At 34.8% G+C, this 19,091-nt stretch overlaps 2 protein-coding genes across 6 annotated transcripts; both read right to left on the reverse strand.

Moving 5' to 3' along the window:
• Nucleotides 1-446: 446 nt before the first annotated feature.
• LOC147402334 (uncharacterized) lies at nucleotides 447-8,203 on the reverse strand. 2 transcript variants are annotated; one of them, XM_086443941.1, is made up of 9 exons: nucleotides 7,877-8,202; nucleotides 6,271-6,332; nucleotides 4,880-4,934; nucleotides 3,654-3,752; nucleotides 3,190-3,276; nucleotides 2,458-2,574; nucleotides 1,398-1,490; nucleotides 1,068-1,098; nucleotides 447-797 (listed from the first exon to the last, which is right to left on the reverse strand). In XM_086443941.1, exons 1-9 carry the CDS (start codon nucleotides 7,970-7,972, stop codon nucleotides 613-615), a joined length of 825 nt encoding a protein of 274 aa, XP_086300067.1. In that variant the 5' UTR covers nucleotides 7,973-8,202; the 3' UTR covers nucleotides 447-612. The 2 variants fall into 2 exon arrangements, with proteins under 2 accessions (XP_086300067.1, XP_086300068.1); XM_086443942.1 differs by lacking the exon at nucleotides 2,458-2,574 and having other exon boundaries at nucleotides 7,877-8,203.
• Nucleotides 8,204-10,210: 2,007 nt separating this feature from the next.
• Nucleotides 10,211-17,042, reverse strand: LOC147402335 (UPF0613 protein PB24D3.06c-like). Of its 4 annotated transcripts, none has more exons than XM_086443944.1 (9): nucleotides 16,661-17,042; nucleotides 15,640-15,716; nucleotides 13,263-13,368; nucleotides 12,450-12,542; nucleotides 12,273-12,338; nucleotides 11,623-11,780; nucleotides 11,115-11,223; nucleotides 10,797-10,861; nucleotides 10,211-10,549 (listed from the first exon to the last, which is right to left on the reverse strand). In XM_086443944.1, exons 1-9 carry the CDS (start codon nucleotides 16,868-16,870, stop codon nucleotides 10,402-10,404), a joined length of 1,032 nt encoding a protein of 343 aa, XP_086300070.1. In that variant the 5' UTR covers nucleotides 16,871-17,042; the 3' UTR covers nucleotides 10,211-10,401. The 4 variants fall into 4 exon arrangements, with proteins under 4 accessions (XP_086300070.1, XP_086300071.1, XP_086300072.1 ...); XM_086443945.1 differs by having other exon boundaries at nucleotides 11,623-11,768; nucleotides 16,661-17,027; XM_086443946.1 differs by lacking the exon at nucleotides 16,661-17,042 and adding an exon at nucleotides 15,177-15,360 and having other exon boundaries at nucleotides 15,640-15,722.
• Nucleotides 17,043-19,091: the final 2,049 nt, after the last annotated feature.

Here is a 19,091-nt window from a genome sequence, read left to right on the forward strand (position 1 = left end):
CAAGTCAAATATGTCGACTACAGGCCCCAAAGTCTTAAATAATCAAAAGAAGCCAAAAAAAATTTATTCAACTTTCTCACAAAAGACTAAAAAGAACAAAACTGAGTTCTCAGTCAAAAAGAAGATTAATTAACTTGATCACCAAGACATATAAACTATTTGTAGTTTATACTAATCTGATGCTCAATTTCTTTGTTTCGGATTTTATTATGCATAAAGATGGATAAATTTCCATTTTTTATGTCCACTACCAACAAAGAAGAAATTACTTGATCTCAACGGCTGAGATTGAGGTACATACATGATCTTTCGATTAAGGAACAAGGATACATTCTTTCAAAGAGAGATACTAAAGTTGACAACTTTTGGAGTTTTTCTGGTCTTCATCATATCATATCGATTTTCAATTTACTTATTCACATTTTTATGGGTACATTTCAAAGCACTTTACCATAAAATTAAGCAATTTTATCTAAAGTTACACGTGTATTAACAAAATTTGAAGACACATTGTCCAACAATGGAGGCACCCAATGTGCACATGATTCACATCTATTTATGCAAGAAGTAAAGAACAAGCTAAGGAAAAGAATTTACAAAGAATGGATGATTTTACTTTTCATGATTGTCTCCAGAAGGATCTATCTTGATTATAAGAGGTTGACGGAGATCAGCGGGTGGGCCAGCTACAATAGGTAACTGTGGTGAGGCCAACACACCCTCAATATCTGCATTTTCAGCGAGTGCTTTTTCCAAGGATTCTTTTGCGACTTTAGTAATGCACACCATCAAAACACCTACAACGAGAAGGGAAAAAATAAACATAATTCAAATATTTCCAAACTAAAATTGCTAGCATTTGGTGGTTTCTGTGTCTTTGTTGTTGAATGTTGTTTGATTTTTATTTTCTTCTTCTATAGTAGATCTTCTCGACTTCCTTTTTTTTTTTTTTTAAATAATAAATCTAATATTCATATTCATGAGAGTAATACGATCTATGTATTGAGATTTGACATATGATCTATGAAGAAAGAGAAAGGACCAAACTGCATATCAAGTGTACTTACCAGATATCACAAGCCCCAATATAATAACCACCTGTATTTGCAATAGGAGAAAATGTTAGAATAAAACATGGCAAGTAGTAGGCAAAGCACATAGAAGGGCCTAGTCTTGATTCAAAAACTAGTATAAATGCCATAAGGGTAATTTCATGAACAGGATATGCAACCTCAAGAATCCAATCGTACTCTTAAGAGGTTACCAAGATACATCAAGCTATCATTTGCACGAAGAAGTTTACATTCCATTGCCAATCATTTTATGAGTATTTATGGATGTTATATTTGTGTTGACAAATTATATGAGAACAATAAGAAACAGACAGCATGGCTTACCCAACGAGATGTTGAAACCTCATTCCAACCATGTGTTACGTCAGAAAGATCCTTGAGAGTTGTTCCCACATAGACTAGTGCAAGTGTTATTGGCTGTAATGGGAAGGAAACTAGCTACATCATTATCTCATAGAAACAAATCAATTAAGAAATTATCAATGGATACGAAAAAAAATACATGAAATTTTTTCTTATATTATAGCGTGGCCTAGTTATTAAATATCAAAGCAAATTTGCATCCTCAATGAAGCAAAAGAATCGAGAACAGCCATTTCCTAAGATTTAATACACATAGTACGCACATATGACCTAGAGAACATTCTTCAGCAACGGAACTCCATTCACAAATTTAAATCCATAACTTGGCCGACTTACTGGCTTGGAGTCGCAAATGGATAAAAGAAAATTGAAAGTTGAAAGTTCATATAAATGATGAAGGAGGATCATGATTTGTCAGGTGTTTTGGACGGTACTTAGTTTGACAGATTAAGGAGGAATATTGTTTCTTTTTCTTTTCCGTTTTTTTTCTTAGTTGGTGGGAATATTGTTCTGTGAGGGGTGTCGCTCATATTTTTCTTAGAGACACAGAAGCCTTAGAATTTTAACTACCACACCACAGTGTCCACGTACAGAGATCAGGAACACTATCAAACAAGTCCATTTATGCAGATATAGGAACCTAACTCTGCATATCTACTAAATGGTAGCAGATTTTTAGCTATTTAATAGATCTACTAGGCATCCCATCAACTAAAATATGAAGTTAAAAGAAAACCTAAAATGAGTTTTTTGTTAGTGATACAAAAAGAAAAAATGCTAGGATGGAATTCTCCACATTTTGTTCATAAAAGATTACCAATTGATCGGTCTAAGAATGTATACCCGTTGAATAGGCATGGGGAATTATTGAAATGAACAAATATATTATCTATTTGACAAATTACTAAGATTATATAGCATGCAAATTTTTTTTTTTTTTTTTTTTATAGGTATAGATCATGAATAATCAGCCGGTCACAGATAACCATTAGAAGTAGACCAAGTCAAAATTACGGTATACCATCATTCCCATCCAGGAGGCCAGCATGTACTCTCCTATGCCAACAGGAGTCACAGACAGGAGGTAATTCAACATGTTGAATGGAAGTAGAGGTACAAGACGAAGAAGCAAGACAATCTGTGGAATGAAGAAATATAATATATTAGAAAAATTACGGTGGAGGATACATTTACTTATTTTTCACTGAGAATACAATAAATAAAGGGGAACAACTCAAGTGTGAAGCTTGCAACAGCAGTGATCAAATAGATTTCTCTAGTCCAGTTAGGAATAGTACTGATCCATTTTGTTATCATGGGTTCAACATGTGACTATGACATGGTGTCTTGGAGTGTCCTGGTACATAGGCTATACAAGCAATGACTACCGTACGCAGTAGTTCAGGGGCAAAAAATGGATTTTCACAAATTCATTGTTTATGGACATACATTACTATTTGTATGTTGGAGCTGTAACTGGTGGTGAGACATTTATAAATAAATAAATAATTGGTGGTGAGATTGGGGCTTCTCGTTACAACAGGTTTAAAACAGGAAGAAGCTCTAAGTCTGCACCTTTTCCCCAAGTTATGGATGAATTCATCATCATCATCCATGCCTTATCCCAAAATCAGTCTCCCTTACATCCCAGGAATCGGCTAGAATCAGCAACTTTGGAAATCATGTAGAGATTGACATATGCTTGAGAGAGAGCAAAAGCTATGTTAAGGAAGTTCATGTGTAGGATTCAAACCTTAAAACCAGATCTCTGAATTGCAATCGCAACTGCCTGAAACCGTGGATAATCCTTTAACTTGGAAATGACATATGACCTCCCAATCTGCATTGAAATAACAAAAACAAGACACATAACTTAAAACCATTTGAGTCAAAATGAATTCAAGGAAAACAAAGAAAGAAAAAAAAAAATGAAGCTTGAATGAGAAAATTAGAGAGAAAAAGTATCCAAAGACACAATCATGTGTATAAAATTAAAAAGAAGTGGGCCAACTAACTCTATGACCCAGGTACAGAACAAGAACGGATTACTGTTTAAGTGGGTATGTATATAATGGCAGACATCCCAAACAGAAATGCTAATAAACATATGCGTTGTTATTTTATGCACAATACATTAGAAAATCAAAGAAGTATGCGTAAAAGAGAAGTACAAATAAAGTTGTAACTTGTAAGCATCTACAGGTTTTAGAACATTACCGTTCTGCCAAGAAGAAATGCAGCTGTTGCACCAATAGTAGCACCAATTGAATCAGCAACAAAGCCCACAGGCAAACCAAAAAGATAGCCACCTCCAAGCTGGAACATTGACAACAGTTAGCACATGAAGTTGCACTTATGACTGACTCATAGAAGAAAAAAAAAAAAGCATAATCTAGCTATCATTCTCAAATAATTCATTTATTGGAAATGATAAGGTATAACTGGGCACTACAATAAATTAGAAGGGAAAGAAAAATGAAAGTAATACAAGGGAAATAAAGGAAAGCCAAACATACCTTACAAGGACAATAAAAATGGGAAGTATATTAAGGTATACCCAACAATCCACCATGCTGGCCAACTCTGACTACTAATGATACTGATATTAATGATATTGGTATTTTCCTCGGAGCATTGTCTTTTTTCAGGTTGCCAGGTTGTTGGAAGAAACCCTCAACCTACCAGCATGCATGACTTTTCTCATTTTATTGATGCATATCCATTAATATTAAGGCAGAGGAACTGCAGAAATTTTGGTTTTTGTTAATACTAGTTTTATAAATCTGAGGGCCTTGTAAGTGGGGGTGATCTTTGATCAGAAACTTTTCCATAAGTGCTTCAAGAGGTTGCATCCAAGATTCACCAAACCATTTGAATGCATATATTAAGATAAAAAATTAAATTAAATTGTTAACTTATATTATAATTAGGTTCCCTTTCCTGCTTCATTCTTGTCCTTTTCTTGCAAGTAATGCATTATTATCTAATTATATTTATTTTCCTTCAACACATCCTAGTTTATTAAGACACAAGAAAAATAAAAGATTCGATGGCCCTGCCATCTTAGATATAGTTTACAGAGCATCAGCAGGCAACAAACAATGTTCAACATCTATTTTGAAATTTGTATGTGTTTGGAAGTAAATGAGTTGCACTTAATCCACAATTCTTTTGTAGCAAAAATCCATAGTAAACTAATGCAAAAGAAGATAGTAACCTTTGAGTGGGACTTCACATTTACAAACTTGAATACAAGAAACAGAAACTTAGAATGAAAAACGAATATCTTACATGACAAATCAGCAAAAGCAAGGATTATTGAAAAGATAGCATAAATTTCCGTACATATCACAAGAACCGCAGATGGGTCATGAAAAGATTAACACAAGACCAAAAATAGCTTGATTGTCTCACACTATCAGAAGAAGGGATTCAATGCTTACAGTGAGTATCGAAGCTGGGACTGCCAGAATTGTCAAAGGGATATAAGCAACAGCCCTGCACCAGTTCCCAAAAAAATTAGTTAAGAGGTACAAAGTATAAATATTTTAGACATCAGGAAATAATGAAGTGACCAACCTTCCTACACTCTGTAAATTTTTTATCTAAGAATCATAAGAGAGAAAATAAAAAAAATAGATAAATTAGCAAATTAATTTACACCAATAGGGCATGGAACCACTAGCCATACTTTTAATCATAGTTTTGCACATATATGTGTTCTATCCAATCTTTGTCACTAAAAAAAATAACCTTCAATAGGCAAAAGATATATAAAATAAATCATGAAGATGGAAGCCTTTTTTCCCCACTCCAATAATCAATTTATTAGGGCTTAAAATGGGTCGGATACGGGCCAGATATGAGTGTCCATATCCATATCCGAATTTTTTATCCGGATCTGAATCCAACTCAGATCATACTAGCTAAAGACCATATCTGAACCATTTTACTTTTATTAAAACCATATCCAGATTCAATGTGACCAAATTTATTGATTTGGGTCGGTCGGGTTGGATAATGTCAAACTGTTTAAGATTGTTTTAAAAAAATTGTTAAAATATGACTGACTTGAACTCAAGACCTCTCCATTTTGAAGAGAGGCCTTGACTACTACACCCAACCATCAACCGTTGTTAGTTGATGAAAGATGACTTAAAAATATAATAATACATCTTGTAAAGTAATATATCATTCAGATCTTGGTCGATATAGGGATGGAACCATATCCGACCTGGATCCGACTGAGGTCAAGGGACATCAACCCATATCCAAACCATATTTTGATTCGGATATACTTGATGAAACCAAACCCACTAAATTCGGATTTGGATCACTCGGATTTCAGATAAAATCCATACCATTTTAAACCCTACAATTTATCTGTGAAATTTTCTACTTCCATGCATTATGTACGCTAATAAGGAAAAAAAAAGATGTATGGTCGAAATTAAGAGAAATGCATGTAAAATTACATATTATTATTCAAAATTCATCCATTGATCAGGAGAAAAGATCTTCAGTTTCAGCAGACTTGAGCAAATGTAAGAGTATATGATTTACCAAACAAATAGGTAAGTAAATGTGTGTGTGTGTGTGTGAGTGTGTATGTTGGGGGGGGAGGGGGGACAATGTAAGCAAATCATGAACTTTTGTGAGAAAACCTCTGATAATATATAGACGATTATCTTCAATCAAACTATTCCGACCATGAAAAGGAAAGCAAACACAATGAAACTACAAGCATTCAGGAGATTGAAAAACAAGTGTATATAGATGGCATTGGAACATCAATAACTGAAGCCTAGAAGTAAATTTGTTTCCGTTAACTTACAACACAAGTGGACCCCAAGGCCCAAGGTCCTGCTTGATCCATAGCAAAAAATCCTTTAAAATCTGCAGAAAGAAGTTTCTTTTAATACACAAAGGTATGAAGCAAAAAAAAAAGAGAGCAAAGAGACTCCTATGATCTTCATAAGATAGAAGTGACAACAGTCAGCCATTTCTACAACTAAAAACAGAACTTTCAAGTATAATAGTTTACCAATGACAATAACCCAAAATAAAATAGACTCACTACGACCAAATTATCAAAGCTAATGCAGCAATAATTTATTGGCCAAGTTTGGATTAAGAGTAGTGGAGAGAAGAGAAGAGAAACTCAATTTCTCTCTACCGTGTTTGGATTGACAAGAGAGAACTTGGGACAACTTTGGAATTTTAAAATATCTTAAAAGAGATCTAAGGGCAGAGTTGGAATTATAAAATATTTTAAAAGGTCTTCTCTCCATTTCTCTCCTACTCTCCACTTTTGGAACGAAAGAAAACTCACTTTTTTTTCTCTCCAATTCTTTTCTCTTCTCTCCCCACTTAACAATCCAAACAAGAGAAATGGAGAGAAACTCATTTATTTTCTCTTCTCTTCTCTTCTCTCCATTTCTCTCAATCCAAACACATCATAAGAGTACAAGTAAACAAAAAGAAAGTGCAAAGTGAAAAAATACTATCCAATAATTCAGCAAGTGAGCATTCTGATGCGAGTAAATTTAAAAGGTCATTGATCCAAATCACCTATGAAAAGGCACTGAACTGAGGTTTAGCAGTGCTTATCACTCAGGACGGCCAGACTCCAGTTGTTGGTCACTGGGAGACATGCTAAGGGAGACCAAGCAAGTGGGAATAAGTTCTTCCAACTTCAGAGTTTGCCTATAAAAACTATGTGAATCGGACCGTTGGGAAGCCACCATTCGAAGTGATGTATGGGAAGAGCCTAAGGGGAGTTGTCAATTTGAGGCGAGCGAAGCTTAGTAGACAAGGCTCGCCCCTATCTCTAAAGGGGTAAACATGCAATAAATAGTGTATTTTTTTATTTTTTTTTTCGAATTCAAACTTTTAACATTCATAAGGAGCCTAACTTGAAAAGTGATCCCAATAAGCATTACGGCAAAGGAGTGTAATTTTATATAAAAGAATGCATTTTGTCTGTCGCATTCCATCTCAATACAACCTCTTTCTCGTATTTGGGCTCAGCAGACTCTTTATAAGAGATCCGAATTGAAAATAGGAAAAGCAAAAAGAAACCCATAATTCTATCCATCTTAGAACACAAAATCTAGTAAACTACCAATCAGTTTGAATGGTAAAACCTACAATTGAAAAAACCGAAATGCCAATTACCCATTATCCCAAATCCCAAAATTGCACGCAAAATCCTATAACCAGCCACCCAAACCAAGAATTATATTATAGAACATGCTAATACAATACCAACCCTAAAACAAAAACTTTCACATTCAATCGATTGATTAAACATCCAAAATTCACATGTCAACACTTTTAGAAAAAAATAATAATAATAATTCAAATTATGAGGAATCCAACAACAGAAAAAAAATAAAAATGATAAGAAATTAAAGAAATAAATTGTAGAAATTAGAGACCTTTTCCATGGGGAGAGTGATGCAAGCGGTGGTAATGGCGATCAAAAGGAGCAAGAGGAGAGTAATCCTCAAGACAGAACCCCAAGTGACCGCCATTGATAGACTGCGACGCCAAGGCCTGCACTCCTCTTCTTCGTCCTCCGTTATTGCCTGCTTCAATGAAGATCGAGCCCTCAACCCTCCAAGATTTGCCAGATTTAGAACTCACCCCTTCCCCCACCCTAATATTTAGCAGAACTTCTCTGTCTCTGCTAAAAGCCGCCAAATTTATCAGAGGTTCTGCAACAATTTCTCACAACTCTCTCTCTCTCTCTCTCTCTTTATTTCCTTTGTACAAAAGAGCCCTTCCACCAGAGACTTGGAACACACGGCTGTACAGGATCAAATTACATGCCATGTGGCACATTCTGATGCCCGCTTCAAGTGACCCAATGGATCAAGCCTCTTGTTACGGAAATTTTGGGGCTGGCTGTAAAATGTCAATGGATCGGATCGGGGTCGATTTGGTACCAATCCGATAAGGATCGATCAGGAACTGATCCGATAAGTATCGGATCGGACTCTTAACGGATTAGGTTTTATCAGATCTAGTCATCTAGGGGTGTACAAAATTCCCAAAAACGTGCCTGAAATCAACCTGAACCTGACCCAGCTTGGTTCGGTTCGGTTACGATATATATGACCTAGAACCAGCCTGAATCATAACTGACCTGTAAAATACATTATACCCGTACCTAATACTCATTTTCCGTTACTTGATGCCGTAAAATACTTAGATATTTAAGTTAAAAATATTTAAAAATGTCTTGTATAATTTGTATATACTCTATTTTTTATAAATTTTTGTAATGCAGTAAGATTTATATATTTATAAATTTGAACTTCAATTTGGATTTAAACTTTAAAATTAAATTAATATATATAAATAAATCAAATTTTAAATTTTAATATATGCCTAAACCCATACTTGTAAAATACTCGAAAATTTGAGTTAGGTAGTGTACGGGTATACCCTTTTGATCTTTACCCATATCCAAAAATTAATTAATGAGTCAGTTCCAATTTCATGTATACCTGACTAGTACTGGAAAAAATGGGTCCGGTTCAATTCTGGGTATGTGAATGTACACCCCAAATCAGATCTCAATTGTAAGATCCAAACCCAATCCAATAACAATCAAATTGGATCAGATCAGATTTGATGTCCAAAACCAAAATTATCATCATAAATTTAATTAAATATATAATATAATATATATACTTTTTAACATATAATCATATGGGATACTTATTAGAATCTAAATCATTGATCCATACCCGAAGTTATCAGATCAAATTTCAAGTCTGACCCAACCCATTAATGCTGAGGTTTGGGGGAGTATTTGAGATACCCCTGTACCAAACTCATGACATACCCTTTGACTTGGGTCATAAATAAGAATAAAAAATAATGATTCAAATGCCCATCACCTTCAACCTCAAACCCAGAAGTCCGTTTTCTTCAGACTCTTCCAAGATTCATGGAAACTTCTCTAAAATTCTTATCTTACTCCCTATTTTTGGATTGAGAGAAGTGGAGAGAAGAGAAATTCAATTTCTCTCCACTACGTTTGGAATGACTGAAGAAAACTTGGGACAAATTTGAAATTTTAAAATGTCTTAAAAGAGATTTAAGAACAAAGTTTAAATTATAAAATATTTTAAAAGGATTTCTCACCTCTTCTCCCCACCACTTTTGAAGAGAAAGAAAACTCACTGTTTTTTTCTCTCCTCTTCGCTCCAATTCTCGTCTCTCCCCTCTAAACAATTTAAGCACAAGAAATGGAGAGAGGCTCATTTATTTTCTCGTCTCCATTTCTCTCAATCTAAACACATAGTTAAAAGATTAAAAGATTTAGAAAAGAGAGAGAATCTTGAGAATGAAGATGATAGTTATGAGTTTTTAAGACAGATTTGAGAGACATTAGGGTTTCTAGATAGAGGTTGAAAACAGACCTTTTAGATCCTAGGATAAGTTGGGATGCAGTTGAGAGAAATTACAACTGAAAAACAAGTAAATCAAAAATGACCTTTACAATTCCTTTGTTATTGCTGAAAATTTGAGAATGTCGACCAATATATTCCAAAAGATTAAGTACAATAATGACATCTGATGACCCTTTAATTTGTTCTGGGCCGAATCCAAATAGTCCGACGTGCTCCGGAGGGTCCATGTTTACTGTGCACATACACATGGTATTCAAACTCCATTAGTCAAGTAAAACCGTGGCTCATAATAGCAAGGATCCTCCACAACACATCAAATTGTGCTATTATGGCCTACATCTTCAGGAGTGAAGCAAGAGAAGAAAAAAAAACTTATTTACGTAAAGTAGCTCGCAATTCATACAACCTCTTTGATTAAAAACAAATTTAAAAAAAAATAATAATAATAATGAAGAATAAATGAAAGGAACATTAAAAATTATTATGGGGCTAACAAACAAAAAAAAGTACAAAAAAGAGGAACATAGCAGGAGGTTGCACTAGCGCCATGGATCATCCCATCCTTTGGGGCCCTCTGTTTTAATAAAATCTATTATGGCCTCGACAGCTTCCTCAACCCTGTTAGAGAGAGAGTGGTTTCCCCATTCAATCTCAACTTTCTCTGCTGCTCCCAAAGCTTTACATAACCTGCATGAGAACAATCATTATCAGGTAACCCACATTCCCGTCTTTGTTTCTATTGCATCCTCTCTCATTGTATCATGTTACAGTCAAAACTACTACCAAGTAATAATAAAAAAAACACATTAAAGTTTGTTACTTTCACTGGGTCGGTAGCTGTGATCAAAACCACAACCATATAGTTTTGATAAGATCATCTAATTGAGTTATGGGCATTAACTTGGCAAGGCATCCCTTCTGAGAGATTTCGTACCTTTCCACCAAGGCTTTCTTATCCACGTACTCTGGCACATTCTCATCAGCCATGGAAAAAATTACCTGCACGGAGCAGACACCTGAGTTATGAAATTAATATTACCAGCTAGCCATTAAGAACCAATAACTAGTTAGTATTTTAAGGGAAATGAGAAAACACGCTCATAGCCAGCTAGGTAAATGTTGCGAGGAGAAAGTGAAGCAATAGTGTTCAGTTGCATCCTGAGTGCTTCTATACCTCTCTTTGCGTGATCTGCATAGAGACTAAAAGCATCTACCTTAGATAACCGAGAAAACTGCCCAAAGTTTGGCCTACCTGGCAAGGTGTGTTTGACATATGCCCAAGTCTCATTTTCAGTTGTTCATCACTAAGATCAGAACTGAACATGTCATCATCCCCCAAGTACGCACAAAGAGAGTGATACCTACAAGACACTCATTTTTTTCAGTACGGAGAATAACAGGTTACTGAAAAAACAGAAAGAATGAAGATTGTTTTTCTTTTACATAACTGAAGTAAATTATGAGATGGGAAATTAAAAAATAATATTAATAATTAAAATGAACTCTGAAGTGGTTTAATTGTTTGCAATGAGAAAATGGCATACAGCTCCTAAAAGGCCAAACTTTCGTAAGTGATTTTGGAGAGGATTTATTTGTGATATATTTAATTTCACACCTGAACAAAAGAAAGACAAGTAAAAAAAAGCCTTCCTGCTTCCTACATATTGAGTGAACCGACAACTATGTTTGTACAAAAAAATAGGACGTATAACTATTACCAGTTAACCAATTAGGAAGACACATTAAAATGGGCTACACACCTATAGGCAGTTATTGGGGCATCAGGATCTGCTTCTCTTGGCATTAACTCCATCCCTCGACCTTCACTTATCATGGTCGATGCCAAGTCAATCATTGCAGCCGTTTCAGGAAGTGTTGATCTATATTCCCGATCACTTACTGGAGCCTGAACATCATTCTATTTAGTGTAATTACTCAAACTGGAAAGCAAGTGTAAACGATATATGCAATATAGAAAACCAATTGCTGCAGTAAGCATAAAAGAGAAATCATGCAGCTCAGACATAAAAGGTAAACGCTTGTACAAATCTATTGGGTTTTTGTCTTTTATTGGTTTTTACTTCTTTCAAAATACAAAAACACATGCATCTTTAAATAAATCATGGTATGCCATCTCATTAGATTTTACAGGAGAAAATTCATTTTAAAACTTGTACAGAAACAAAAATCCAATACTAATACACACAAAAAGTGTAAGATTAAGGCAAGAAGCAAGATTTCGCTTCTATGTTCCTCATGTTTGAATTCAAGTTGCACTCAATTTTCAACTGAAAAATGATTATTAGTTCAGAACTCTGCCAGATTTTAATATAATATCACAGTGCAGACAAAAGTCTGAAATTAGTCTGCAGAAATAACAAGTAAAAATTTATATTGGAATCAATAGTACCTGTAAAATGGCTGCACGGACTGCTCTGGAGCATGCTGCACTTGTGTGCATGTAATGCACAATGTCCTATGTTTCCACACAAGGATGAAATTAAGTCATATGTTTTCTGAAAGTGCAGTAAAAAAGTTCTCACAAATCGAAATGTAATGAAAACTTTGAAAAATAACTATTACTAACTTGACAGCCCGTACTGTGCCCAAGAAGTATCACCCCCTCAGAATCTTCCTTATTGATCAAATAACCAATCAGTTGATCCAGCTCCATGGCATCCTTCAGCATATATAGTGCAAGAATATCTTGAAATTGGAACAGGAAAAAAAGAACATCTAATTGCAGAAAACATAAACGTGATAATCAAACATCTTCAGAAAATGGGTTTTGTTAACATGTGCCCTAAGGGCACACATTAGAGTGATAAGAGATGAAAGAATGGTATTGCATCACTGAACTGCTGCTCTGGAATCATGACCTATCCACATTAAGTCACATATAAACCATCCACTATTGAAAAAAAAAAAAAAAAACACAGACATGCACACAGGAAGAAAATGGGAAACAAAAAGTGAACTTGTGACATGAACTTTATCAGAGACTTGTGCATAATATATATCGCTATTTATGACACCCTCCATATGGTAAAACGTACATAAACTAGACACTTATAACCAGAATGAAGTTAGCATAGCCATTTTCACCAAGAAACGGGTTTAAATATTGATTAGCTGAATAAATGTTTCCCCAAGCATTTACCAAGAGAAATAATTTTTTTTATATAAATAAATATAAAGTTCCACTAACAGTGAACATCTATAATCTAAATGAATGAAAATGGATAGAAGTATAGAACAACATTAACCACTTCTTTAGAGACTTCTGTTTTAACATTCATGCAGCTCAGATGCAGAACACGGATGTAGACCTAGTCAAAGAACCAAAGAAGAGCAGATTTGTTTCACCAAACATCATAACCATTTCGCCAGAAAAAGTTACTTGTTTCAAGCTGGAAGTGCCATATCCAGTATACGAAGATGACAGCAATAGTTGCACAAGTGACCATTTTTCATTTTCCAAAGCAATTGACAAAGGTTCCAAATACCTGCAAAATAGTAGAAAACTAACGCTAAGACCTCTAAGACTTTAAATGAATAAGAGTGAGTTTCTGTCAAGTCATCAACAACATATGTAAACATTAAATGTATGCGGTGCACATGGATATATGCACTTACGCATGTGCAAATATGCATAGCAATATCTCAAAGGCTCATTATTATGTTTAAATGATCGATTGAGTCCTTTTTAATCTTTCTCCCACTTTTATGAGACCTTCAAGCTGCACGTTCCTTCGAATTGGGTTTGTCATCGCTCCTGATTGCACATGACCAAACCTATTGGAACTACTAGTCCATTGTCACAATGCGTTCATTTTTTTTATTTTTATCTTCCTTGGTCTTTCCATTCATCAATTCCAACATTCACACCACTACTATATTCAATATGTGAACACGTTTTGTCTTGATTACCCAGCATTCAGCTCGATAAGGCACAACCAGTCTTATGGTCATCTAATATTTTTTTTCTTCTTAATTTGATTGGAACGCATCCATCACATGCACATCAGAGGCATGTCCCCACTTTAACAATCCATTGCTAATTCTATGGACAAGCGACAAGGTATAACTTTGTTAATTTATTTGTTTTCTACAAATTGATGCTTTTTTTTCTCAAAAATTATTTGGGTGAGTGCAGCCATCTAAACAGATCAAGACCACATGGGCTGCTTGTTGATCGCATATTTGGTCAAAGAACGATAACCAAAATGCAATAGTATTATTTTTCATCATAGCATTATCAAGTACTAGGTGTGTTTTTTTTTTTTTTAATGATTTTACATTCTATTCCTGGATAAGTATAAATTTTTAGAAATTGTTTGCATATTAATTTTACTCGATATAGAGTTGTGTTCATGAATGAATAAAGAAGGCTTTGAATGAAGATCAAGTGGGATGAAAGTGGAAAATAAATTATTGCATATTGTTAGAGAATAAGATGCATTGCATTGACGTGCATGAAATACACTGTATTCTTGTCAGTGTATCTCATCACAAATGGAAGGTTGTGATGGAAGATGATATATTTAAATTTTATTTTATTTTTTTATCGATATGATAGATTTAGAATATATCAATTAGGATATTCTAGAATATTTATATTAGGCTCGTTTCCATGTATCTTGGTTGATGTAATGCTTATAAATATCCTATTGGGGTTTATGTAATATTCATCCAAGAATTCTCAATAAATTCAGTTTTCCACATTGTATCAGAGCATTAGTTTTGTAAAAGTCACGGGTTCAAATCTTTCCACCCTTATGGGTGAGGGGGAGTGTTGTACATTTTCCTCCACTCTCGGGAGTGTCATACCCCCTTAAGCCCTGTGACCCTTTTATATTCATAGTTATCCCCTTCTTCAACATATCAGTCTTTTGGAGTAGTTGGTTGGTTAACATGGTATGCTAGAGAATAAGAAGCATTGTACTGAGGTGCATGAGATACACTGCATCATTGTCAGTGCATCTCATCACAAATGAAAGGTTGTGATGGAGGATGATATATTTAGAATATAATATATCAATTAGGATATTCTAGAATATTTATATTAGGCTAGTTTTCATATAACTTGGTTGATGTAATGCTTATAAATATCCTATTGGGGCTGATGTAATATTCATCCAAGAATTCTTAATAAATCATTTTCTAATTTCTACATAAATAAAGTAAATAAGAAAATAATTTTACAATCAACTAATGGGTCATGTTTCAAAACTGATCAGCACAATCATATCACTAGAGGAAAATAAATATCAACTTTAAAAAAGAGAAGATTTCCACTACAGATTAAACTTACTTACTTAGGCAGGCTGAATACGTAGCTTTGTCAACCTCCTTCTCCATGATTTAGTACAGTTTTATTAACGGTCACAATGATTTGAATAAATGAATCCATCTAAGTACACCGTAACCATGTGAGATGCTTGTTGATCACATATTTGGTTGAAGAATAGTGGTCAAAAAGCATGCACTTTCATTACCTATTTATCACAACATTATTAAGTACTTGGGGGATTTAAAGAGCTCTACATTGCTTGGATGAATATATAATGGAAACTGTTCGCAAATTAAATTTACTCAGAGAGAGAGAGAGAAGGGGGGGCATGCACGAATAATTGAGACTCTTAGTGAACAGATCATTTAAAAATAAAATCATCTCATTTTGAATAGAAAGAAACCCTGGCAAAGAAAAGGAAAAGATAGAAGACCTAAATGGATATAGTGATGATAGAAACAAAGAGCAATGATGTAAAACATACTCAGTTGCTAGAAAACCATCAGTTAATCCACCAACAAAAATGACTTGCTGTTTGAAATCACCTGTTTTAAATGCAACCTGTATAACAAAAAGTAAAATAATTATAATGGAGACATACTGGCAAAACTTGTCAAAAAAGAATACAATACATACATACATACATAATTGTAATGCAGGAAGACATGGCACATAACTAAAACTTCATTGAGCCACGTGACATATAACGCACACACACACAAATATGACCCAAACAAAATTTATTCTGTCAATCACTCTATCTAAAACATTTCTTTCAGTCCCCTTAAGTAACAAAAAAAATTCCCCAGCAACTAGTAAATAAAATTTCAAGCCGTCCAAATGTGTTCGTGCACTAAAATGGAACCAAAAACCTTCAACATCGAATAATAGAAACTCAAATCAACATGATATAGAATAAAAATGAACTACATCATCCCAACTCTTAACAACTCAATTATATCTACTTTCTAATCTTGACTGTTCTTCACCATATAAAATTAAATATACAAATGATTTAAATTTGAGAAATTTGTTGGCTTTTTATGTGTTAGTTACCTCATTAACGATCAGAACACCAACCTACTCATAAAAGCATGTTCATAAGCTCAGAATCACGACGGGCTATTAAAATTTGCCAAAAATTCTCATAACCAGACCGTTTTGAATATTCATGTAAACAATTCCCGCAAACCTAATCAAGCGGCTAATCTTCTAAGTGAGTGTAATCAAGTACATTTCCTCCCTTCAAATTTCTGGTAAATTAAGTCCACCACAGCAACAAAATCTACTCATCAAAAATCAAATTTTCAATTTGCCAAGCAAAAAAACCACATAAAATTAACGAGACCCGCTCAGATTTTTCTATCTAAATTGAAACGTGAGCATTAATTTCCAAATAAACAACTATTCTTCTCTCCATTTCTCTCAAACCAAACACAGCGTAAGTATCCATCGAACAAAACCAAATTATAATTAAAGAGTTAAAGAAGTATTGAAATTCAAACCTGAATGGGCTTGGGGCCATACTTGAAGAGAACTCCAGGTAAATGATTCTTCCGATTTACAGAACCACCGCCTTCATTACTTCCATTGACATTTGTGATCATCTTAGGGTTTCTGATCTTGGCAGATCCGCTTCGAACTATGCCTGAAAACCATGAAGTGGCTGAAAATGATGAGGAAGAAGAGAGAGAAGAAGCAGAAGAGGGATTCATGATTCACCCATCACTAGAAATTAGGGCTTTTTTAGGGTTTCCAGAACTTTCAATTTTCTTCTGGTTTGGGAGATCAGCAGGACTCGAAAGAGATTTCTCTGCTCAATGCCGATCCATTACAGGGAAGATTGTTAGCGTCATCCCTAGTGGCTGTCGTCCCTCAATCCTTCATAAGTTGCAAACATCGAGGAAGTTTAAATGGTTATGATTTAAGGACGACAAGACAATAGCTACGTCTGTAGGATGATACTATCATTTTAAAACAAATAGAACGGGTTAGGATCGGGTTAGACCCTAAACCCAACCCAAGATAGTTACCACCTGTGATGTAAGGACTCACACAAATACTTAAACAAATCTTCGCATGAGGTATCCAACATCTGATGGTTGGACATGAGTGGGGCTGTCAATGGGCCAGGTTTGGACCGATTCCGCATGGGCTGATCAGCTATGGACCGGGTTTGGATTTAGTTATTAAGTCCATTTAGTTATCGATCCCGACTAAGCCCCTTTAATTATAGGGCCGGTTTGGGTATTGAATGTAGGTCGGTGGGTGGCCCGGCCCAATATACTGTATTAAAATATAATATATAATAATTTTATGATAAATTAATAAGGATCCCCCTAACTTCGGAGTGTCTTTGAACATGTGTTTGGCCCGGCCCGCAAATGACACGAATGTAGGTGGAAGTGGACCGGGCTTGGACTAAAGTTTTATTTCTTAAATCTGGCTTGACCCAACTTTTAAATGGGTTGTGTTAGGGCTTGGACTAAAGATTTATTTCTTAAATCTGGCCTTTACATCGAAATGGAGTCTCTGAAGATTGATTGGGATGCCAAAATCCTTTTTTTTTATATGAAAATGATGAGTTCGAATGGTTATGGCACATTCAACGTATCAATCGTGAGAAATGTGGGAAGTGAGATTCATGGACTGATTAGAAAGAAAAGTTTTATTAAATGGGCTATTAAGAAAAGCCCTAAAACTAAGTGTAAACACCCCAATTTGCACGAACCCGTTAGGAAAACTCAAATTTTCTCAAATTAATTCCAACTAAGGACTCAAACCTATCACAGATTCACATTGCCACGTGGTATCATTCACATGTATACATGCATCATGTCATATAGTTTGCATGCTCAACCTTGTCCCTAGCCCACTCCAAATTCGTATCCATTATCCCTTTACCGATCCATCACCCATACCCTCATCATAGTCCACTCCCTAACCAAATCTAAGCCCAAAACAAAGTCCGTCTTTTAACCTAAATTCAAGCCCATTCTCTAAGTCCTAAACCCAATGACATTCTAAAATCAATAATCCAAATCCATTACCTAGCCCAACCTAACCCCAAAACCAAATGTCATTCTAAACTCATAACCTAAATCTATTTTCTAACCCAACCTAAGCCCAAAATGAAGTCCATTCTCTAAGCCCAACACTAAGCCCATTCTAAGCCCATTCTTTCACACCCTCTCAAAAGATGACACATGTTGATCTCTCATAAGCCTTCAATACCTAATGCATTATCTAATTGGTGAGTCAACTCCCCCTTTGTGAAACTCAAGAATGCCCTTCTCAAAAGGTGTGGTCAAACAAAAAAGATACTTTGGTCTTTGGTAATAATTCATAAAGTTGAGAGAATTTCCAATCATACCCTCAAAAGGTGGGAATCTTCAAGTACATACATGAAGTTCTCCCATTAGTCCATTTCAAAATTATACTTCCACCCTTACTTTATGTGTTATGTACAAATGAACCAAGGTCCACTTTTCACCTATCACTTCACCTTTACACATGTCATTCTCCTATTCACCCTCCCAAAAGTACTTTTATTCTCCCATTGGTCCATTTCAAAAATACACTTCCACCCTTACTTTATGAGTTATTTACAAATGAACCAAGATCTACTTTTTACCTACCACTCCACATTTACACATGTCACTCCCCTATTCATCCTCTCAAAAGTACTCTTATTCTCTCACCTCTATTTACCAAAAAACCAAAGATCAAATAATGTTTTTAGGGTTTCTTCACAAATGTCATCTTTACCCTCATACAAATGAAAAATCCAAAAAGAAATAACATAAACCTCATATCCCTTTTCTTTATTTTTAGGGTTGGACCACTTTATCCCCAAAAGTTCTCCAAAAACTATATAAATACCATAATTTTCTATGAACAACTCATGCTTAAAAGCCCTCATCTTTCAACCTAAAA

This window comes from Akebia trifoliata, chromosome 5, assembly GCF_017979445.1.
Source record: "Akebia trifoliata isolate Shusen 1 chromosome 5, ASM1797944v1, whole genome shotgun sequence".
NCBI classification, from domain to species: Eukaryota; Viridiplantae; Streptophyta; class Magnoliopsida; order Ranunculales; family Lardizabalaceae; genus Akebia; species Akebia trifoliata.

Bases quoted from the DNA above. Each gene is read 5' to 3' on its own strand.
- LOC147402335 (XM_086443944.1), bottom strand. From the start codon at position 16,870: ATGAATCCCTCTTCTGCTTCTTCTCTCTCTTCTTCCTCATCATTTTCA. The intron at 12,339-12,449 runs GTTAGTAATAGT...GTGGAAACATAG, and splicing joins GGCACAGTACGGGCTGTCAA to GACATTGTGCATTACATGCA. The intron at 10,550-10,796 runs GTACGAAATCTC...GTTCTCATGCAG, and splicing joins AAGAAAGCCTTGGTGGAAAG to GTTATGTAAAGCTTTGGGAG.
- LOC147402334 (XM_086443941.1), bottom strand. From the start codon at position 7,972: ATGGCGGTCACTTGGGGTTCTGTCTTGAGGATTACTCTCCTCTTGCTC. The intron at 2,575-3,189 runs GTTTGAATCCTA...TTCATTCCACAG, and splicing joins TTCAGAGATCTGGTTTTAAG to ATTGTCTTGCTTCTTCGTCT. The intron at 798-1,067 runs GTAAGTACACTT...TTCTCGTTGTAG, and splicing joins ATTGGGGCTTGTGATATCTG to GTGTTTTGATGGTGTGCATT.